This window comes from Oncorhynchus nerka, linkage group LG14 (assembly GCF_034236695.1).
Source record: "Oncorhynchus nerka isolate Pitt River linkage group LG14, Oner_Uvic_2.0, whole genome shotgun sequence".
In the NCBI taxonomy this organism is placed as follows: domain Eukaryota; kingdom Metazoa; phylum Chordata; class Actinopteri; order Salmoniformes; family Salmonidae; genus Oncorhynchus; species Oncorhynchus nerka.
The window spans coordinates 41,916,478-41,933,968 of record NC_088409.1 but is presented as its reverse complement, the minus strand read 5'-3'; the positions used below and the strand labels follow the sequence as shown (position 1 = coordinate 41,933,968).

General features: G+C 44.8%; 1 protein-coding gene across 2 annotated transcripts in view; it reads left to right on the top strand.

Annotated features, from left to right (window-relative positions):
- The window catches only part of LOC115141117 (raftlin), a 66,792-nt gene that overhangs the window by 20,348 nt on the left and 28,953 nt on the right, over positions 1 to 17,491 (top strand). For both annotated transcript variants that reach the window (XM_029679765.2, XM_029679764.2), the window contains exons 3-4: positions 8,476 to 8,653; positions 14,373 to 14,481. In XM_029679765.2, the coding sequence (XP_029535625.2) occupies positions 8,476 to 8,653; positions 14,373 to 14,481 (287 nt within the window). The remainder of the gene's footprint in view (positions 1 to 8,475; positions 8,654 to 14,372; positions 14,482 to 17,491) is intronic.

Sequence of the window (17,491 nt, the reverse complement as noted above, 5' to 3'; positions counted from 1 at the left end):
CACTACATTGTCTACTACTGCACCGAGGTGTTCTACTCCATTGGGTTATTATTTAAAATTTTGGACCTTTTATTTAACTAGGCTTTAGGTATTGAGTTGCAGTTGGTTCTCCGTACCAAGGGCACTACATGAGATGTTCAAACTGGTGATCCCAGAGGAATGCCGGGGACCTAGGGCTGTTTGCATGTCATTATCAATGTGGATACCGCCTTCCACCCACGTACAATACAGAAACAGACACGCACACAACCTCCGCCACCCACAGGTAACCAGACAGACATAACATACAGCCTTGTGGTTTGTAATATCTCTCTATATGGAAAGATATGATCCCATAGTCATAGTGGTGGTGATTTATACATCTAGTACAAACACAGTCGGTAGGCATTATAAAAACTATTTCGTTTTTCACTAAGACATATTACCCATGTTTTCCTAAGAAGAAATATTCTCACAGCTGGAGCTGTGGTCATTGGTATCCCTCCCCAAAACATTCTCATACATTATATAAACCAAGAACAGAAGTAAAGAAGATTATGGACTTGAGAGTAAACAGAAATGCATTTGATGCCAGGGACAAGGTGCCTGTAAATAAGGAATGTAAATCTAGCCTTGTTGAAGGGGTCTAATCCTTATGTTAATCACAAGCTACTTTGTCAAATTCTAATCTCCATATTTTACAATTCTAATTTTGGATCTTCCAATCAATTGGCGTTGAACACTTCACTTATTCAAGTGTGGCTTCTTTCAATGGAACCCTAATGTCAGAAAATGTGGTGGAAATGGACTCAAACCTAAAGGGAGGAAGGAGAAACTCTTGTACTGTTGTGGAGCCAGACTTGGGTTCAAATAGTATTTGAGATCTTGAGTGTTTACTTGATCCTGCCTGGAGTGCCAAGTGGGCAGGGTTTTCACTTTTGGGATTTATTTTCCGATTGGTTCAATTGCGGCCAGGCAACCTCTGTCAAACACAGCTAAAGTATTTGAAAGATTCAGAATACTATTTGAACCCAGGTCTGCTGTGGTGCACTGCTGAATGTCGTCAATGGACTCATATGGGCATTGATAAACGCCTGCTTATTTAACACTGCTTGTCTCTCAAGAGCTGCCCGTCTCCGAGCAACAGGGCTGTCAACAGATCTACTTTCTCAGAAAACTTGCTTCAGAGACTTCCTGTCAAGAAAATCTGATGGAGGGAGAGACTTAATTCCAGAGAGCCCTTTTTTCCTATTTATAAACCTTTTTACTGGCAGAACAAATTACAGGTAGTTTTCCCTCCATCAAGTCGCCGAGCGCCTTTTCATTTAGCCATCACAACGTACAGTGTTTAGACATTTTAAAGAGGGAGCTTTTAGTTAACTCTGTGCTTTTCCGCTCTTTTATAAGCTTATGTGTGGTTGTGCTGAGATTGAAAGTAGCAGGGGATGCATATGTACATGGTGATCTACAGATGGACGCTTAAATGCACTGTCTAGACTTCAAAAGTACAATTACATGAGCATTTTAGCAGTCCTTGTTGGAGACTCACTGCCTAGTCAAACGACACACTAAACCAAAGCTCTTCATCAATTATGCCTGCTTCGGATGGGTCCAGTCTCTCGATGACCGCCTACTCTTCTCATGATGCAGTCTGTTACGGTGCCACTGTGTAAGCTGTCATAAGACTTGCCTGTAACAGCATCTTGCAAGCTAGCAGTGACTCTTCCTCCCTCTGGAACATGACCCCTGGCAGTAGTTCAGTTTTAAATGATTAGAATGTGGTCATCTTCAACACTGTATCTGAGAAGGGAACAGGAGCAGGTTATCTCCCACTTCGCCAGAGCACAAGGTGTGAATGCCCGTGTGTGTGTGCGCGCGTGTGAGAGAGCAAGCATACATGTGTGTGCGTGTCTGTCTCTTTGTGTGTGTTTGAGAGATTGTGTGCTTACCGGGGTTGGTGTGCCTAAGTCTTAGAGAGCGTGCATTTTTGTTTACTTCTGAGCGAGTGGCGGGCCAATGCACGGCACCAGCAGGCCTCTCACAATGACTCATTAGTTAGGTAATTAAGGCGCAAGGCTGTGCCCCCGGGGCTCCACAGTGGAGCACTGTGAGCTAGGACTGCTAATGATACTAGGCCCAGAGCAGAGAGAGATGGAAGGAAAGTATGGTCCATAGGTTCTGCTCTCCACAAAGGAGGGTGGTGGGGGAAGAAATGTGGGAGAGGTGCGGACAGGGGACCTGCCGGCATTTTCATTATGGGTCTATGAAAGCTAATGACACAGGGCAGGGCCTGGACAGGGGATATGGGTCCAGAGGTTGTGCTCAGTGGAAAGAAGGGTTCAGGGAGAGTATTTTAATTGGACACAGATGAGGGTATGAGAACTTTGGATACTTACAGTATACTGCAAGGGTGGGTTAACACAGCCTTTAAATGGTCTTCTGTGGTCATTTGTAAGGCTTTATGAACTGCCGTAAACCCCATAGGTATACCCACAATTCACGACCATGTACTCCCGTTAGGGGAGAAATAGGAAAGGGGTGGCGGCTATTGTAATTTTGAGCACGGTGCTACATTAGTCATTGTCCTTTGGATGACATATTGTAGTATCCTAATCCAATTACAATATGGAGGCCCCTTCCTGTATGGTTTAAGGATATTCTACTCTACAGTATGCATATCATTTTGTCATGCAAAACACCACTTTCCATACCCTGAACTCATAGCAGCTAACTTTTTCAATTGAATGAAATGATACTATAAACTTCAAGTTGTTTGTACATCAGTTTGAATATGATATTGTCCATAAGCAAAATGAGTTATTAGTGTGGTAGGAAAATATACAGCGCTTTAATTGTGATGAGGGAAAATGATGCTGAACAGCAGATAGGGGAAAAGTGAAACCTTCTTCCTGTGGAGTTCTAATAGATAATTTATTTCGGGTCTATTTTTCCCCACTCAAGTTTCATGCAAATCGTATTGAACCATGTCCCCCAGTGGCAGAGTACCGAGTGTCGGTGGAGCCCACACGCTCAAATCTCTCAGCTTATTAATTTCCTATTTACTCATTTCATTTTTAATACATTGACTGATGGAAGTGCAACAGCCGAGCTCAATGGTGCTTACATGGAACTGATGGTAGAGGGCGAATGAACAATTGAGCCGGTGTCATTATAAGGGATGTCAGAGTCTACACATGTCTTAATGCTGTATGGCAAGTGGGGTGTATGATGCTATTATATTGTAAACATATTGGCACTGCAACATTGTATCATTAGAGGATGTCAAAATAGTGACATCTACCCATTGTAGTTAGAGTATATTTCACCTGGGCTGACATTAGTTGAATGTCACTTTTGATGACATAGCATTATATAATTAAGTGATACTGCCCAAGAAGCCAGTGTTTGGAGGATATATTGGCACGGGTGTTAGGCACGAGACGAAGTCAATGTCACGGCTGGCTGAAGGACTGGACCAAGGTGCAGCATGGTAAGCGTACATTTTCTCTTTACTAAAAATGATGCCGACAAAACAAAGAACAAAACCAAACCGTGAAGCTTTGGGCTATGTGCCCTGAACAAAAGTCAAAAGTTAACTTCCCACAAAACAGGTGAGGGAAAAGGGTACCTAAGTATGGTTCTCAATCAGAGACAACGATAGACAGCTGCCTCTGATTGATAACCACACCCGGCCAAACACATAGAGACATAAAACGCTCTCTACGGTCAGGGTGTGACAGTCAAACACTGGCTTCAAGGGCATAATCACCTTTATACAACGGGTTACCAACATATTAAAATAATGATTGACATTTTCATTAAAAAATATATTTTAATGATTTTATTCATACAATTTCACCCTTCCACAAGAAATAGTCCTGACACAAATCTAGGGTTGCTACCCAAGCTGTTCGTTCTATCGGTTCGGTTGCCAGAAATGCGACCCAGTCGTTCAGTCTTTTTGTTGAGTGTCTACAGACGCGACCCAGGAATTCATTCTAAATGTTCCATTGCCATATTGGCTGGGAACATTCTTATCCCTTGCTTGCTAGCTAGCCAATTACGGCTAACTTACAGTCACGTTAAACAGTGTAGCCAGAATAACAACGAAGTAGCTGCATTAGCATTTGTTTAAGCTGTTTAACATTTCTTTAAGCTGTGACATTTATTTGGATACATTCATAACAAGGAGCTGATGAGGCACGATATCACCTGGCATAGCTGTGTTTTCTCGTCAAGACACTGTTGTTCACAGGAGCTAGCCAACTACACAGCTAATACAATCAATTCAAACTGAAGCTGGAAAGACTTCAAAACGTTCAGACTTCCCTATTCCCAAAACATTTATTGCTATGGGACAGCTGGAGGTCGAATTTGAATATTGAAACAATGTTGGAAATGTTGGAGAGACAGACAGCAAGGTTTATACAAATCTCCATTGTTGAAATCTAAATGTTAGTCTAAAAGAAATGTGAGATAATGTCTTGATGCTTTTTATAGTGGAGATCAAGTTTATAAATTGCCTGGCTGGGCTGATGAGACAGCAGATTGCGCAGCCAGATGGAACAGAGTAAATAGGCATTTTAACGTCATAGATTTAGTCGGTGGTAACTTGTGGAATAGACACCGGCTGGAATGCGGTTTTAACCAATCAGCATTCAGGATTAGACACACCGTTGTATAATATGTCACATTGACAGTGCCATCAAAACGTTACTCATACCCCTTGACTTATTCCACATTGTTGTGTTACAACCTGAATTCAAAATGGATTAAATATTTATCTGCACACAATACCCCATAATGACAAAGTAAAAACATGTTTTTAGAAATGTTTGCAAATGTATTGAAAATTCAATTCAGAAATATCTCATTTACATAAGTATTCACACCCCAGAGTCAATACATGTTAGAATTACCTTTGGCAGTGATTACATCTGACACATTTGAATAAATGTAGGTTTTGAAACATATGAATGCGTCATAACCGGCCATAAAATAAAGCAATATACTGTATGTCACATCAGGTGTAAATATATGGGTCATGACAGTGTTACTACAATGTTGTTGATCCATCCTCAATTTTCTCCTTTCACAGCCATTAAACTCTAATTGTTTTAAAGTCACCATTGGCCTCATTGTGAAATCCCTGAACGGTTTCCTTCCTCTCCGGCAACTGAGTTAGGAAGGACGCCTGTATCTTTGTAGAGACTGAGGGTATTGATACACTATCCAAAGTGTAATTAATAACTTCACCATGCTCAAAGGGATATTCAATGTCTGTTTTTTTCTCTTCACAGATCACTTTTTATTTTTTACAAAAATAGGATCCAACAGTTAAACTTATTTTCATCTAGTGTGGCCTGTGTGTGGACATAACCTGGAGAAACAGTATGGCCTGTGTGTGGACATAACCTGGAGAAACAGTATGGCCTGTGTGTGGACATAACCTGGAGAAACAGTATGGCCTGTGTGTGGACATAACCTGGAGAAACAGTATGGCCTGTGTGTGGACATAACCTGGAGAAACAGTATGGCCTGTGTGTGGACATAACCTGGAGAAACAGTATGGCCTGTGTGTGGACATAACCTGGAGAAACAGTATGGCCTGTGTGTGGACATAACCTGGAGAAACAGTATGGCCTGTGTGTGGACATAACCTGGAGAAACAGTATGGCCTGTGTGTGGACATAACCTGGAGAAACAGTATGGCCTGTGTGTGGACATAACCTGGAGAAACAGTATGGCCTGTGTGTGGACATAACCTGGAGAAACAGATAATATATGTTTTTAAATCCCACATTTTGTTTACTCTTCATTGTTAAATGGGAGTATTTTGTTTGATGACTCTGTGCTAACAGAATTTGACAGAAAACTAATTTATTGGCTGTCAGCCAGGAGCCTTTTCTTTCATTATTTGTCAAGGTACGATTCATTTTTTCCCCTTCTGTTTATGTAAGTTCATTTATTTTCTGGGTAAACAAAAAAAAAGGGAAGAGAAATTGGCTTCCAATTTGTTGATAACGTTAAACAGACTGCCTCAGTCTGAATATGGGCTTTTCAAACAAGGGCCCTCACGTTTACGATATTAAACGCAAACATTGACTTGAGATATACATATACTGCACAGAATCTAATCTGAATTTATCTACTTAAAAAAAATGGGTTTCTGTATGGATAACAGGGTCTTATTGCCAAATAAACGCTCTCACCGCGTCACACATTTTTGTGAGACCTCGCATTACCCTGCACTAGGCTTCAAAAGAGATGTTTGAATGATAAATATACATATCGGTTGGTCACTGTATGACGGCTTTTGGATTCGATTTCAGGATCAGCTCTCATAGCGATTAGAGGCAACTTAAGAAGTCCCCTATGGGTGTGTTTCCATTGGCTCTTAATGAAAAACATATTCTATATTTACTCATCTCAATGGAGTGTTCAGAAAGTAAGCAGAGAGAATTCTGGTCACGTTATTATATATACACCATCTCACAGACCCAGCATACATACACAGCACAGAACCCAGCCTCAAGGGAAAGGGAAAAGAGTTCGTGGATCACCAAAACAAGAAAATAAAATCACAGATCACAGAAGGATTAATTACATTTCCAACGGCAGTAGGGCAGAAAAGAAATGATGTTCCACACATTTTGAGAGGGTGGCCTATTTCCTTTCTCTGTCATGCCTTTTAGCTCTGGAAGCTCCTGTATTGTGTCGGAGTAGGACAGAGTGTGATTGAGAAAATGTGGGGATATTTTTAGCCAACCAGTTACTGGCCTGAGGGGAAAGAGGATTTTTTTTGTAGCTGTTTCACAATGAACCTCTGGTTCCATGCCCAGGAGAGACTTCAGATCCTCACTGAATCAGCTTTCATCTCCTCCACAATGCTGCTGTTTCCTGGTTGGCATTACAAGCTCCACTGCTCCCCTTTCCTCTATTGTTGTTCTGGTGATATACTGCAGGGTTTCCCAAACTCGGGCCTGGGGCCCCCCGGGTGCACGTTTTATTTTTTGCCCTACAGAGCAGATTCAAATAATCAAACCTTGATGATGACTTGGTTATTCAGCCCAGGACAGAGTTTGGGAAACCCGATATACTATACTGTTAGTCACACTATTGTGTTACAGTAGTGTGCTATAGACTGGTAGAACAATTGAGTTGTTATATTAATTCACAGACACTCAGTTAACACAGTGAAATGTATCAACCAAAGTAAATGGCAAATAGAAACAGGCACATTATGTCTTTTTGATTTGTGGTTTGACTGGGAAAACACTAACTTCATCATTTCGCTTGAGTGAACCCATGTCTGTAGCACCATCACTCTGTTGGATCTATTCAACCACAAATGCTAATGTGAGAGTTACACTAATTTTGTCCTAAGCATTTTCTTGTTGATGACATGAAGTTGTGAATATTTCTCTATGACCAAATGATCCTTCCCTGACCGTGACCTCTCATATACTTTCCGTTCCGACGTTCCCATGGACTTTGCTTTTTTTCTTCCCACTTTATGCCGCATTGATTCCAATTACAGCAGTGACATTCCCACAACTTGTTTCACCCCTCCTCTCCTCCTCCCTCCCTCCATCCTGCTCTTTGTCTTGACTGTCTCCCAAGCGGGCAAACTGTTTGGACCTGTTTAAATGTCGCCTCACAGCGTGTTCTGGAGCTGTGGATGGCTTGGCCGAGCTGCTTGGATTGTGCTGAGACGACTAGGCTTAAAATACACCCCCCCCCCTCCCTCTCCCCCCCACGTCAAAATATCTGGTCACTCAGCGAGTCTACTATCTTGTTAATTCCAAGCGTCTGTCTTCACCACTGCTATTGCTATTGGGAGGTTAAGCCCTGTCGAGAAGGCATCAAAGCTGTCCTCGAAAGCGGCTCGTATCATAGAGCTAAACAATCAGCTTTGATTGGATTTTTATCCTGTCTTATCAACTCTCAGACCAGGGAGCCAAAGCCAAAGGCATGATGCTAATTGCCAAAACAAACTGAAAATGCTCCGTGGATCAACACTGACATCCGGTCCTGCTTACGTTTGGGTTGTTGTACTGCAGTAAAGTATTATGACATTTGATAGGGATGTTTTCTGTTAGGCAATTTGGTTGACCTCCCTCCGTATCTCTATTTGACCTGGTCATGGATGAGTTCCACTAGATTCCATTTGAATGTAACCTTTTTGTGAGACTTTTCCTGGTTGTACATGATAGTTCCCTGTGTATGTTTAAAAGTCCGAAGGAAGACCAACAGCCGAAACGCTTCGGTTCTACTTTTAACAATGAAGCTTTTATTTATTGAATTCCATTGTCTTCCAAAGGTTGCTGAATCTCCTCTCTGTTTATCACTTTTACCTGAATTTGAGTATCATTCACTGGACTACAACTATAGTCAGTACTATCACTATAACTTCCACTACCATGACAAAACACCTGAACCAACCACACACACGTTCTTCAGAATCTGTACCTTTTCTCGTTCCCTGTCTTTCAGATGGCTCATCTACACTGTGTCTTTCGTCTGTGCGGGAGCTCCCAGCCCAGCTCCAGAACCTGTACCAGCAGGGCTTCTCCCTAGTTGCCGTTCACCCCTTCATTCATCCCTGTGGTTCCGACGCAGTCAGCCCCCAGCACCAGCTCTACAGGGCCGTGCTGATCCGACTCGATGATGGGTACGAGTACATACACATTGCACTTATTCAGAGCACCTTCATTGACACAATTAGCAGACGCCTTATCCAGGGTCAATACATTTGTGTTTATGTAAGCTTTGTCATTATGTAATATGTACAGCAAATAAAAATGTATATTACTACATGGATGTAGACATTGGTATTGCAGAGGTTGTTTTGGGCTAGCTGTCACAGGGCTGTTGTTTTGGTCGTTAGCAAGCAAATAATCTCTTTCCAAGCTTTTGATGCTCCGGCCAACATGTGGAATGGGCCAAAGTCACAGCTGCCCCCCCATGTCTGCCCTCCACCCGGGCACCTGTCAGCGAGCCCTGGGTGACAGTCAGCTTGGATCAGGGCATGGTTTTACTCCAAGTGTATGTGAAGGGCATGGTGGGGTGGTGCTGGTAGTGGTGGTTTCCGGCTGAAGCCCTGTCTGGCTTGCCTCGTGTGCCCTGTGTTCTACCAGCTGGCTGTTATGAAGGACAGCGGTTTCATGCGTGTTAGGCCACATGCAGGTCTGTCTCTGCCTGTGTGAAGCAGAACCAGACACTCACTAGTCACTTTCCCCACAGAGAGGTTAGAGGGGAAGCAGTTGAACCTCTCACCCTCCCCTCTTAACAGTGTTTTATGGCCGGGTCTGCTCTCTCTCGTGGATCCAGAGCCCTGGGGTCGGACAGTGACGCCACACTCCATAAATCCCTGGACTCTCCTCTCGTTGAATTATCATCCAGGAATTAATCTCGAGATTCCTAAAATAAATAATTCCAAACATGGACATATAATTCCTGCACATTCCTCAGTATATTGGGGTTTAGGCTCCGTGCCCTGTTTTTCTTGTTTTGTGCTTCCTGGTTGCCTAGTGTTGTCTTGATAGGATCAAACCATTTGGCTGGTACAGGTGGAGGGTTTAGTTAGTTGTAAAGCACAACAATCCATCCACTCAGGTGGCTCTTGCCTTCTTTCTAAAGACAGCCTGTGCCCATTAATGAGCTCCTATGGTCTAGGGAAATACATCACACCTCTCTCCCACTGTCTCTACACAAAAACCACTCACAAACAAGTTCCAGACACTAATCCTATGCTGGGAGCACATAAATATTGATTTTGTATGAAAAGGGATGGATGAATGGGCAGCAGCATGGTTTTTACACACCGACATGGTTGCCTTCCTCTGAAGGAAAAAAGAGAATATGAGGAATAGAAAGCGGTAGAGAGAGAAAATAAGATCACAGCTGGAGTGTGACCGAGCGAGCGGGAGTTAGAAAGAGAGAAAGGGGAAAGGGCTGCCATCCTTTGATGCCTCCGGCCAAACCGTCCTGCTTTATCTCAGAGTCTGTCACCGTGGAGACGGCTGCTCACATCAGCACCAGCCCCGGGGGGGAGGGGTGGGATAAAAGAGAAAGAACAAAACAAAAAAATCAACCAGGTAGCATCTTCCTCTCCTATTCCCTTGTCAGTCCCTTGAATCAGGGAGCCAAAACTGCAGATGACAGCGCAACCATTCATCACTCTCCCAAAGCAAACAGACCCAAAAGTGTCTTCTTCGCTCTGCAGTGCGCTATGCGTCAGCTGGAGACAGACAGAGGGGGAGAGATAGTGTGTGTGTGAGAACCAGAACAAGAACAGCAGCTAGGCTATGCTTAGCAGCAGCTGGATGTGCTGTGTTTAGTATGCACACAATGTCTCTTTGGATACAATCCCAACCAATTTTCTACAGTATTAGCCTCAATTGTAAAGCCTCAGTGAACAAGGGTATAGCTGCACAGTAGTGTGACATTGCAAAAGCTTCTAGAGCCAGGAATTACACAGGGGCAGGTAGCTTATATAGAGCTGGGAGCCAGTATTGTTCATGTTAAACACTGTCAATTGGAACAACTATTTAGTTCAAGATAAACTCTCAAACTTGTATCATTTCAGCCAGTAGTTTTGAAAGTGGCGCTCACGGGCCAAAAGTGGTCCCTTTTTTGTGTGTACTATGTCATCAAATTGGGTACTACAGTACGTCATTCATTTTGAATGATATGTTATGTCCTGCAAATGTTGTCGATTTTACAATTATAAATTTTCAATCCAATTTGTACTATACGTTCCGAATTTGTTGTGCTTAAGGTCCTGGAGTGCATCTTTAAGTAGGCCATAACTTTAAAAGCCTGTTGTCTCTTTGACTGTGATTTGTCACTGGTGACCGTGGTAACCTGCTCAAATCTGTGGATCAGAGAGAATGGATAGGACCATTTTAATTTTCAAATGTCAACTGTCAAATTTCCCAATGTTCAATTTGGTTGCGGCGTAGAGGGGTTACAGTTCAGCAGGCAGTGTCTGATGGGATATATTCATCATCTATTGGATAATTGTAGAATTCACATGCGCTCGGGTAGAGAGCTGTATGGACCAGAAACCATTAGAGGGGATTCGTCCAAAGAAATTATTCATGACTCTGTGAAAAGCTGACATTAGAAAAATATGTGCTATATTATTAAAGGCCAGGGATGAAAGATTGCTAAACACAGGTTCGATGGTGGAGCCTGACCGAGCCGTTGTCATGGAGATTGTGATTTTTGGAATTGCGATTTTGGCGCCCGATGTGAGGGCTTCTGGGTTTCATCACGCCCCACCATATCAAGAATTAAAATAACCATCCCCAGATTCCAAATCCCAGACTGTGCCTTTAATAGTCCCTGTGGTCCGGGATACAGAACCTTGAACGGTTGAACCTGACTGACAGTGCGGCTGAATAGATAGCAGCAGCAGTCTGCATAAGGAGTGGGAAGTCAGATGTAGATGTACACCCAGGAGGAGTCTGCAGTCAGACCAGCTGCAGGCTGGAGCCAGGCATGCATTTGACACTTACTCTAGCAGCCTGGCGGTAGACAGCAGATCAATGGGGTTGAATGCAAGTAACCTGTTTCACACCGAGAAAATGGACTGCATTTTAAAATGGACTGCATTTTATTTTTAAAGAAGTCCTTACCTCTAGAGAGGCGATGGGAGACTAGTTATTTTCTCCCACTTTGTCCATTATGGATTTGAGCCCTCTGTCACGGCCGTCAAAAGAAGTGGACCAAGGTTCAGCGTGGCGAGCGTACATTTTCCTTTTTATTCAAAATGTCTCCAACAAAACAACAAACGAAAGAAACAACCATGAAGCTTACAGGGCATTAGTGCCACAAACAAAGTTAACTACCCACAACGAAAGGAGGGAAAAAGGGCTATCTAAGTATGGTTCCCAATTTGAGACAACGATAGACAGCTATCCCTGATTGAGAACCATACCCGGCCAAAACATAGAAACACAAAATCATAGAAAACAAAACATAGAATGCCCACCCCAAATCACACCCTGACCAAACCAAAGAGACATAAAAAGGCTCTCTAAGGTCAGGGCGTGACAGTACCCCCTTCCCCCCAAAAGGTGCGGACTCTGGCCGCAAAACCTGAACGTATAGGGGAGGGTCTGGGTGGGCATCTATCCGAGGTGGCGGCTCAGGTGCGGGACGCAGACCCCGCTCCACCACTGGCTCACCCCACTTTGGTGGCACCTCTGGTGTACGGGGACCCTCGTTGCCGACCCCGGACTGGGGACCGTCGCCGCGGGCTCCGGACTGGAGACCGTTGCCGGGGGCTCCGGACTGGAGACCGTTGCCGGGGGCTCCGGACTGGAGACCGTCGCCAGAGGCTCCGGACTGGGGACCCTCCCTGATGGGAAGAGGCGTATAGACAGCCTGGTGCGTGTGGCTGCCCTGGAGATCTGGTGCATAGCCCTTGGCACCACTCCTCCAGGCTGAATGCCCACTTTAGCCCGGCACCTCCCGAGCGCAGCACAGGTCGAACCGGGCTGTGGGGGAGCACTGGAGATCTGATGCTTACCACGTGCACCTCTCCTTTTGGCTGCATGCCCACTTTAGCCCGGCAAGTGCGGGAAGTTGGCACAGGCCGCACTGGGTTCTCCTGGCGAACAGGGGATACCGTGCGTAGAGCTGTCGCAGGATAACCTGTGCCGAAGAGACGCACCGGAGACTAGGAGCGCTGAGCCGGCACAATCCCTCCTGGCTGAATGCCAACTCTAGCACGGCAACTGCGGGGAGCTTGCAGAGAGCGCACCGGGCTATGAGAGTGCACTGGAGACACATGGCGCAGAGCCGCATAACCTGGTGCCTGACTAGTCACTCTCTCCCTACGGTAAGCACGGCGAGTTGGCTCAGGTCTATAACCTGACTCCGCCAATCTCCCCGTGTGCCACCCCCAAACATGTTGGGGGGCTGCCTCTCGTGCCTGCTTCACTGACTTGCCTCCTCATATCGCCGCCACTCTGCTTTAGCTGCCCCCAGTTCCTCCCTTGGACGGCGATACTCCCCAGCCTGCCTCCAGGATCTCCTCCCATGTCCAGGAGTCCCTTTCACCACGCTGCTTGGTCCTTTGGTGGTGGGTAGTTCTGTCACGGCTGTCAAAAGAAGTGGACCAAGGTGCAGCGTTTTTATTCAAAATGTCGCCAACAAAACAACAAACGAAAGAAACAACCGTGAAGCTTACAGGGCATTAGTGCCACAAACAAAGATAACTACCCACAACGAAAGGAGGGAAAAAGGGCTACCTAAGTATGGTTCCCAATCAGAGACAATGTTAGACAGCTGTCCCTGATTGAGAACCATACCCGGCCAAAACATAGAAACACAAAATCATAGAAAACAGAACATAGAATGCCCACCCAAAATTACACCCTAACCAAACCAAATAGAGACATAAAAAGGCTCTCTAAGGTCAGGGCGTGACACCCTCCTCAAGTTTACAGATCCAATCTGCTTTTCATGACTTCAAATTACAGAACGTGGAAAACAAATAGCAAGAATTCAGAGGTTTTCCTTTACATTGGCGCTTCACGGTGCTGTGAATTGCACAGTAAGTTTGCAAAAACATTTGCATCCAATGTGCAGATTTTCCTTGACACAGTTTGCTACTGACATTTGATCTGGGATAAGTTGCATAATGATGGGGGACTGGCGTGACGGTGACGTCTGACTTCTGTGGGGTTGTTGTTGACTGTGAGAGATGACTCAGGTTCCCGCTGTGTTGTGAAGTCCGTGTGACAGAGAGAGAGCTAGGCCTAGGCTGCATGGGATAATGTTTAAAGTCTCCTTACACACACACACACACACACACACACACACACACACACACACACACACACACACACACGTACGTACTGTACATACACACACATGCAGTGGCGAGGGTGGAAGGGTCCCATCCGTGTTGTCAACAGGATGAGAGGTGAAGCAGAGCGATGGAAGCTGGGGCATTGGCCTCCTCCAGGGCTAGCTGTGGGATTTCCTCCAGAGAAGATAGAAAAATACAGACCCATATACATAGATTCCATCCACCCACAATACTGATAAGTGGAAAAACAAGACAAGATTTGTATTGCATTGAGTTTCCTATCCCACCCTAATGTGCCCCTTTCAATCCTGATTTGTGTCTACGTTAAGTGCTCCTTCTTTTTTTTTGTCACACAGGCCAACAATTACATTAACACGGCTCATATGTGATTTATTAATACATTATTTTCATAAATCCATAAATACTTCATTGCCAAGGATTTCTCTGTGCAACCATTTCAGAGATGTATTACAGAATGTGGTGTATGTCTGTATCGTGTATGACTGAAGTGACTGGCTGAAATGTGTTGTTCCTCTCTCTCTTGCTGTGTGGGCTGCTACCGCAGGTTGGAGAAGAGCCAGTCAAACTGTGCTCCCTACCGTCTGCAGCTGGAGCAGTGTCTGTCTACCGACCAGGTGCCCACCCCTGAGCTCATCCAGGGCTATGTCAAGAAGGTGAGCCTCAGATAAGGCCCTGTCACACTACTGAGATGAGCTGAGCCAAGCCAAGCTGTACTGAGCTGGCCAGGTTAGTGGTTAGGCATCCACAACTGTGCTGAAAAGGACATCGATGTGAACGAAACTATTAAGCCTGCACAGTTTTGTTCAGGTGGCGTGATAGTGTGAAAAGGGTATAGTGGACTCAGATAACAGACACAACTGACCAGCCTATGAGTAAGTCCTAAAGGCGCTGTGGGCAAAAACTAAAATCTGTTTGGTTTCTTCTTTATCTCGACTTGCTTTCCACAGCCAGTAGACGAGACGGTCCTTAGTTTTAATAAAACATTGGGGAGTAGAAATGGGTTATCAATTCAGCCGGCCAGTCGCCTGAGGACCTGAGTTTCATTCTGACCTTCAAACTATCGGCTCCTGGAGCACTCTCTCTAATATCTGGAAAAATAGGAAATATGTAGCCTATGTAGAACTGGAAAATGAAAGTCTTTACAGAGGGCTGCTCTCATTCTGCAGTGAGGACATGGTAACACTAACCACTCTCAAGCAAGCTGATGGCCATAACCATATCATGTTTCAAGAGGGCCACCATTGTTCCTGTTCCCAAGAAAGCTAAGGTAACTGAGCTAAACGACTACCGCCCCGTAGCACTCACTTCCGTCATCATGAAGTGCTTTGAGAGACTAGTCAAGGACCATATCACCTCCACCCTACCTGACACCCTAGACCCACTCCAATTTGCTTACCGCCCAAATAGGTCCACAGACGATGCAATCTCAACCACACTGCACACTGCCCTAACCCACCTGGACAAGAGGAATACCTATGTGAGAATGCTGTTCATCGACTACAGCTCGGCATTCAACACCATAGTACCCTCCAAGCTCGTCATCAAGCTCGAGACCCTGGGTCTCGACCCCGCCCTGTGCAACTGGGTACTGGACTTCCTGACGGGCCGCCCCCAGGTGGTGAGGGTAGGCAACAACATCTCCTCCCCGCTGATCCTCAACACGGGGCCCCCACAAGAGGTGCGTTCTGAGCCCTCTCCTGTACTCCCTGTTCACCCACGACTGCGTGGCCACGCACGCCTCCAACTCAATCATCAAGTTTGCGGACGACACAACAGTGGTAGGCTTGATTACCAACAACGACGAGACGGCCTACAGGGAGGAGGTGAGGGCCCTCGGAGTGGGTGTCAGGAAAATAACCTCACACTCAACGTCAACAAAACTAAGGAGATGATTGTGGACTTCAGGAAACAGCAGAGGGAACACCCCCTATCCACATCGATGGAACAGTAGTGGAGAGGGTAGCAAGTTTTAAGTTCCTCGGCATACACATCACAGACAAACTGAATTGGTCCACTCACACTGACAGCGTCGTGAAGAAGGCGCAGCAACGCCTCTTCAACCTCAGGAGGCTGAAGAAATTCGGCTTGTCACCAAAAGCACTCACAAACTTCTACAGATGCACAATCGAGAGCATCCTGGCGGGCTGTATCACCGCCTGGTACGGCAACTGCTCCGCCCTCAACCGTAAGGCTCTCCAGAGGGTAGTGAGGTCTGCACAACGCATCACCGGGGGCAAACTACCTGCCCTCCAGGACACCTACACCACCCGATGTTACAGGAAGGCCATAAAGATCATCAAGGACATCAACCACCCGAACCACTGCCTGTTCACCCCGCTATCATCCAGAAGGCGAGGTCAGTACAGGTGCATCAAAGCTGGGACTGAGAGACTGAAAAACAGCTTCTATCTCAAGGCTATCAGACTGTTAAACAGCCACCATTGAGTGGCTGCTGCCAACACACTGTCATTGACACTGACCCAACTCCAGCCACTTTAATAATGGGAATTGATGGGAAATGATGTAAATATATCACTAGCCACTTTAAACAATGCTACCTTATATAATGTTACTTACCCTACATTATTCATCTCATATGCATACGTATATACTGTACTCTACATCATCGACTGCATCCTTATGTAATACATGTATCACTAGCCACTTTAACTATGCCACTTTGTTTACTTTGTCTACATACTCATCTCATATGTATATACTGTACTCGATACCATCTACTGTATGCTGCTCTGTACCATCACTCACTCATATATCCTTATGTACATATTCTTTATCCCCTTACACTGTGTATAAGACAGTAGTTTTAGAATTGTTAGTTAGATTACTTGTTGGTTATCACTGCATTGTCGGAACTAGAAGCACAAGCATTTCGCTACACTCGCATTAACATCTGCTAACCATGTGTATGTGACAAATAAAATTTGATTTGATTTGATTTGATGTTAGGAGATATCACAGGCGTCTATTAAAAGCAAAAGAGACTTGTCATTATAAATAGCAATGTAACAGAAACATATGACGTTTACCTGTTTCTCTGACCTGAGCATGTGCAATACACAGTAGTGTGATTTTCCATTCAATGCGGACCATTTCAAAGGCTATCCATTACCTTCACACCCGAGTCGACCCACATTAACACACACGCACACACACACACAGTAGAAATGATCCCTCTCCCTCATTGACTGGCAACGTTACCCTCAAATGAGATATAATATTTTTATTTTCATCTTGGCAATTCCATTTTGCAATTTGTCTGGGAATAAAAATGTGCAAGTGCTGAGTGAACGTTCAATAGATATTAAACAATGGAGCTAGGAAACGATGTGACTGTTTTACAATTTCATTTCATAGAGGATAACCTGTGATATGGCACCCATGCTGATTTGATTTGGATTCTCCTGGTCCCCGGCTGCAGATAGCAGAATGTACTGCCTCTGGCTGGATCTTGTGACAGAATGTGAATGGAGAATGGCATCATTAACACTGCTTGACAGTTAACATTTCAATTTCATTTTGATGGAAAATCCCAATATTGACATAGAATGCCAGATGACAATGAAATGGGAAAAGCAATGCTTGATTTGGGATGCAGTCCTGCCAGGGCTGGAGCCATTGCAATCCAATCAACTCTAGTTCAAT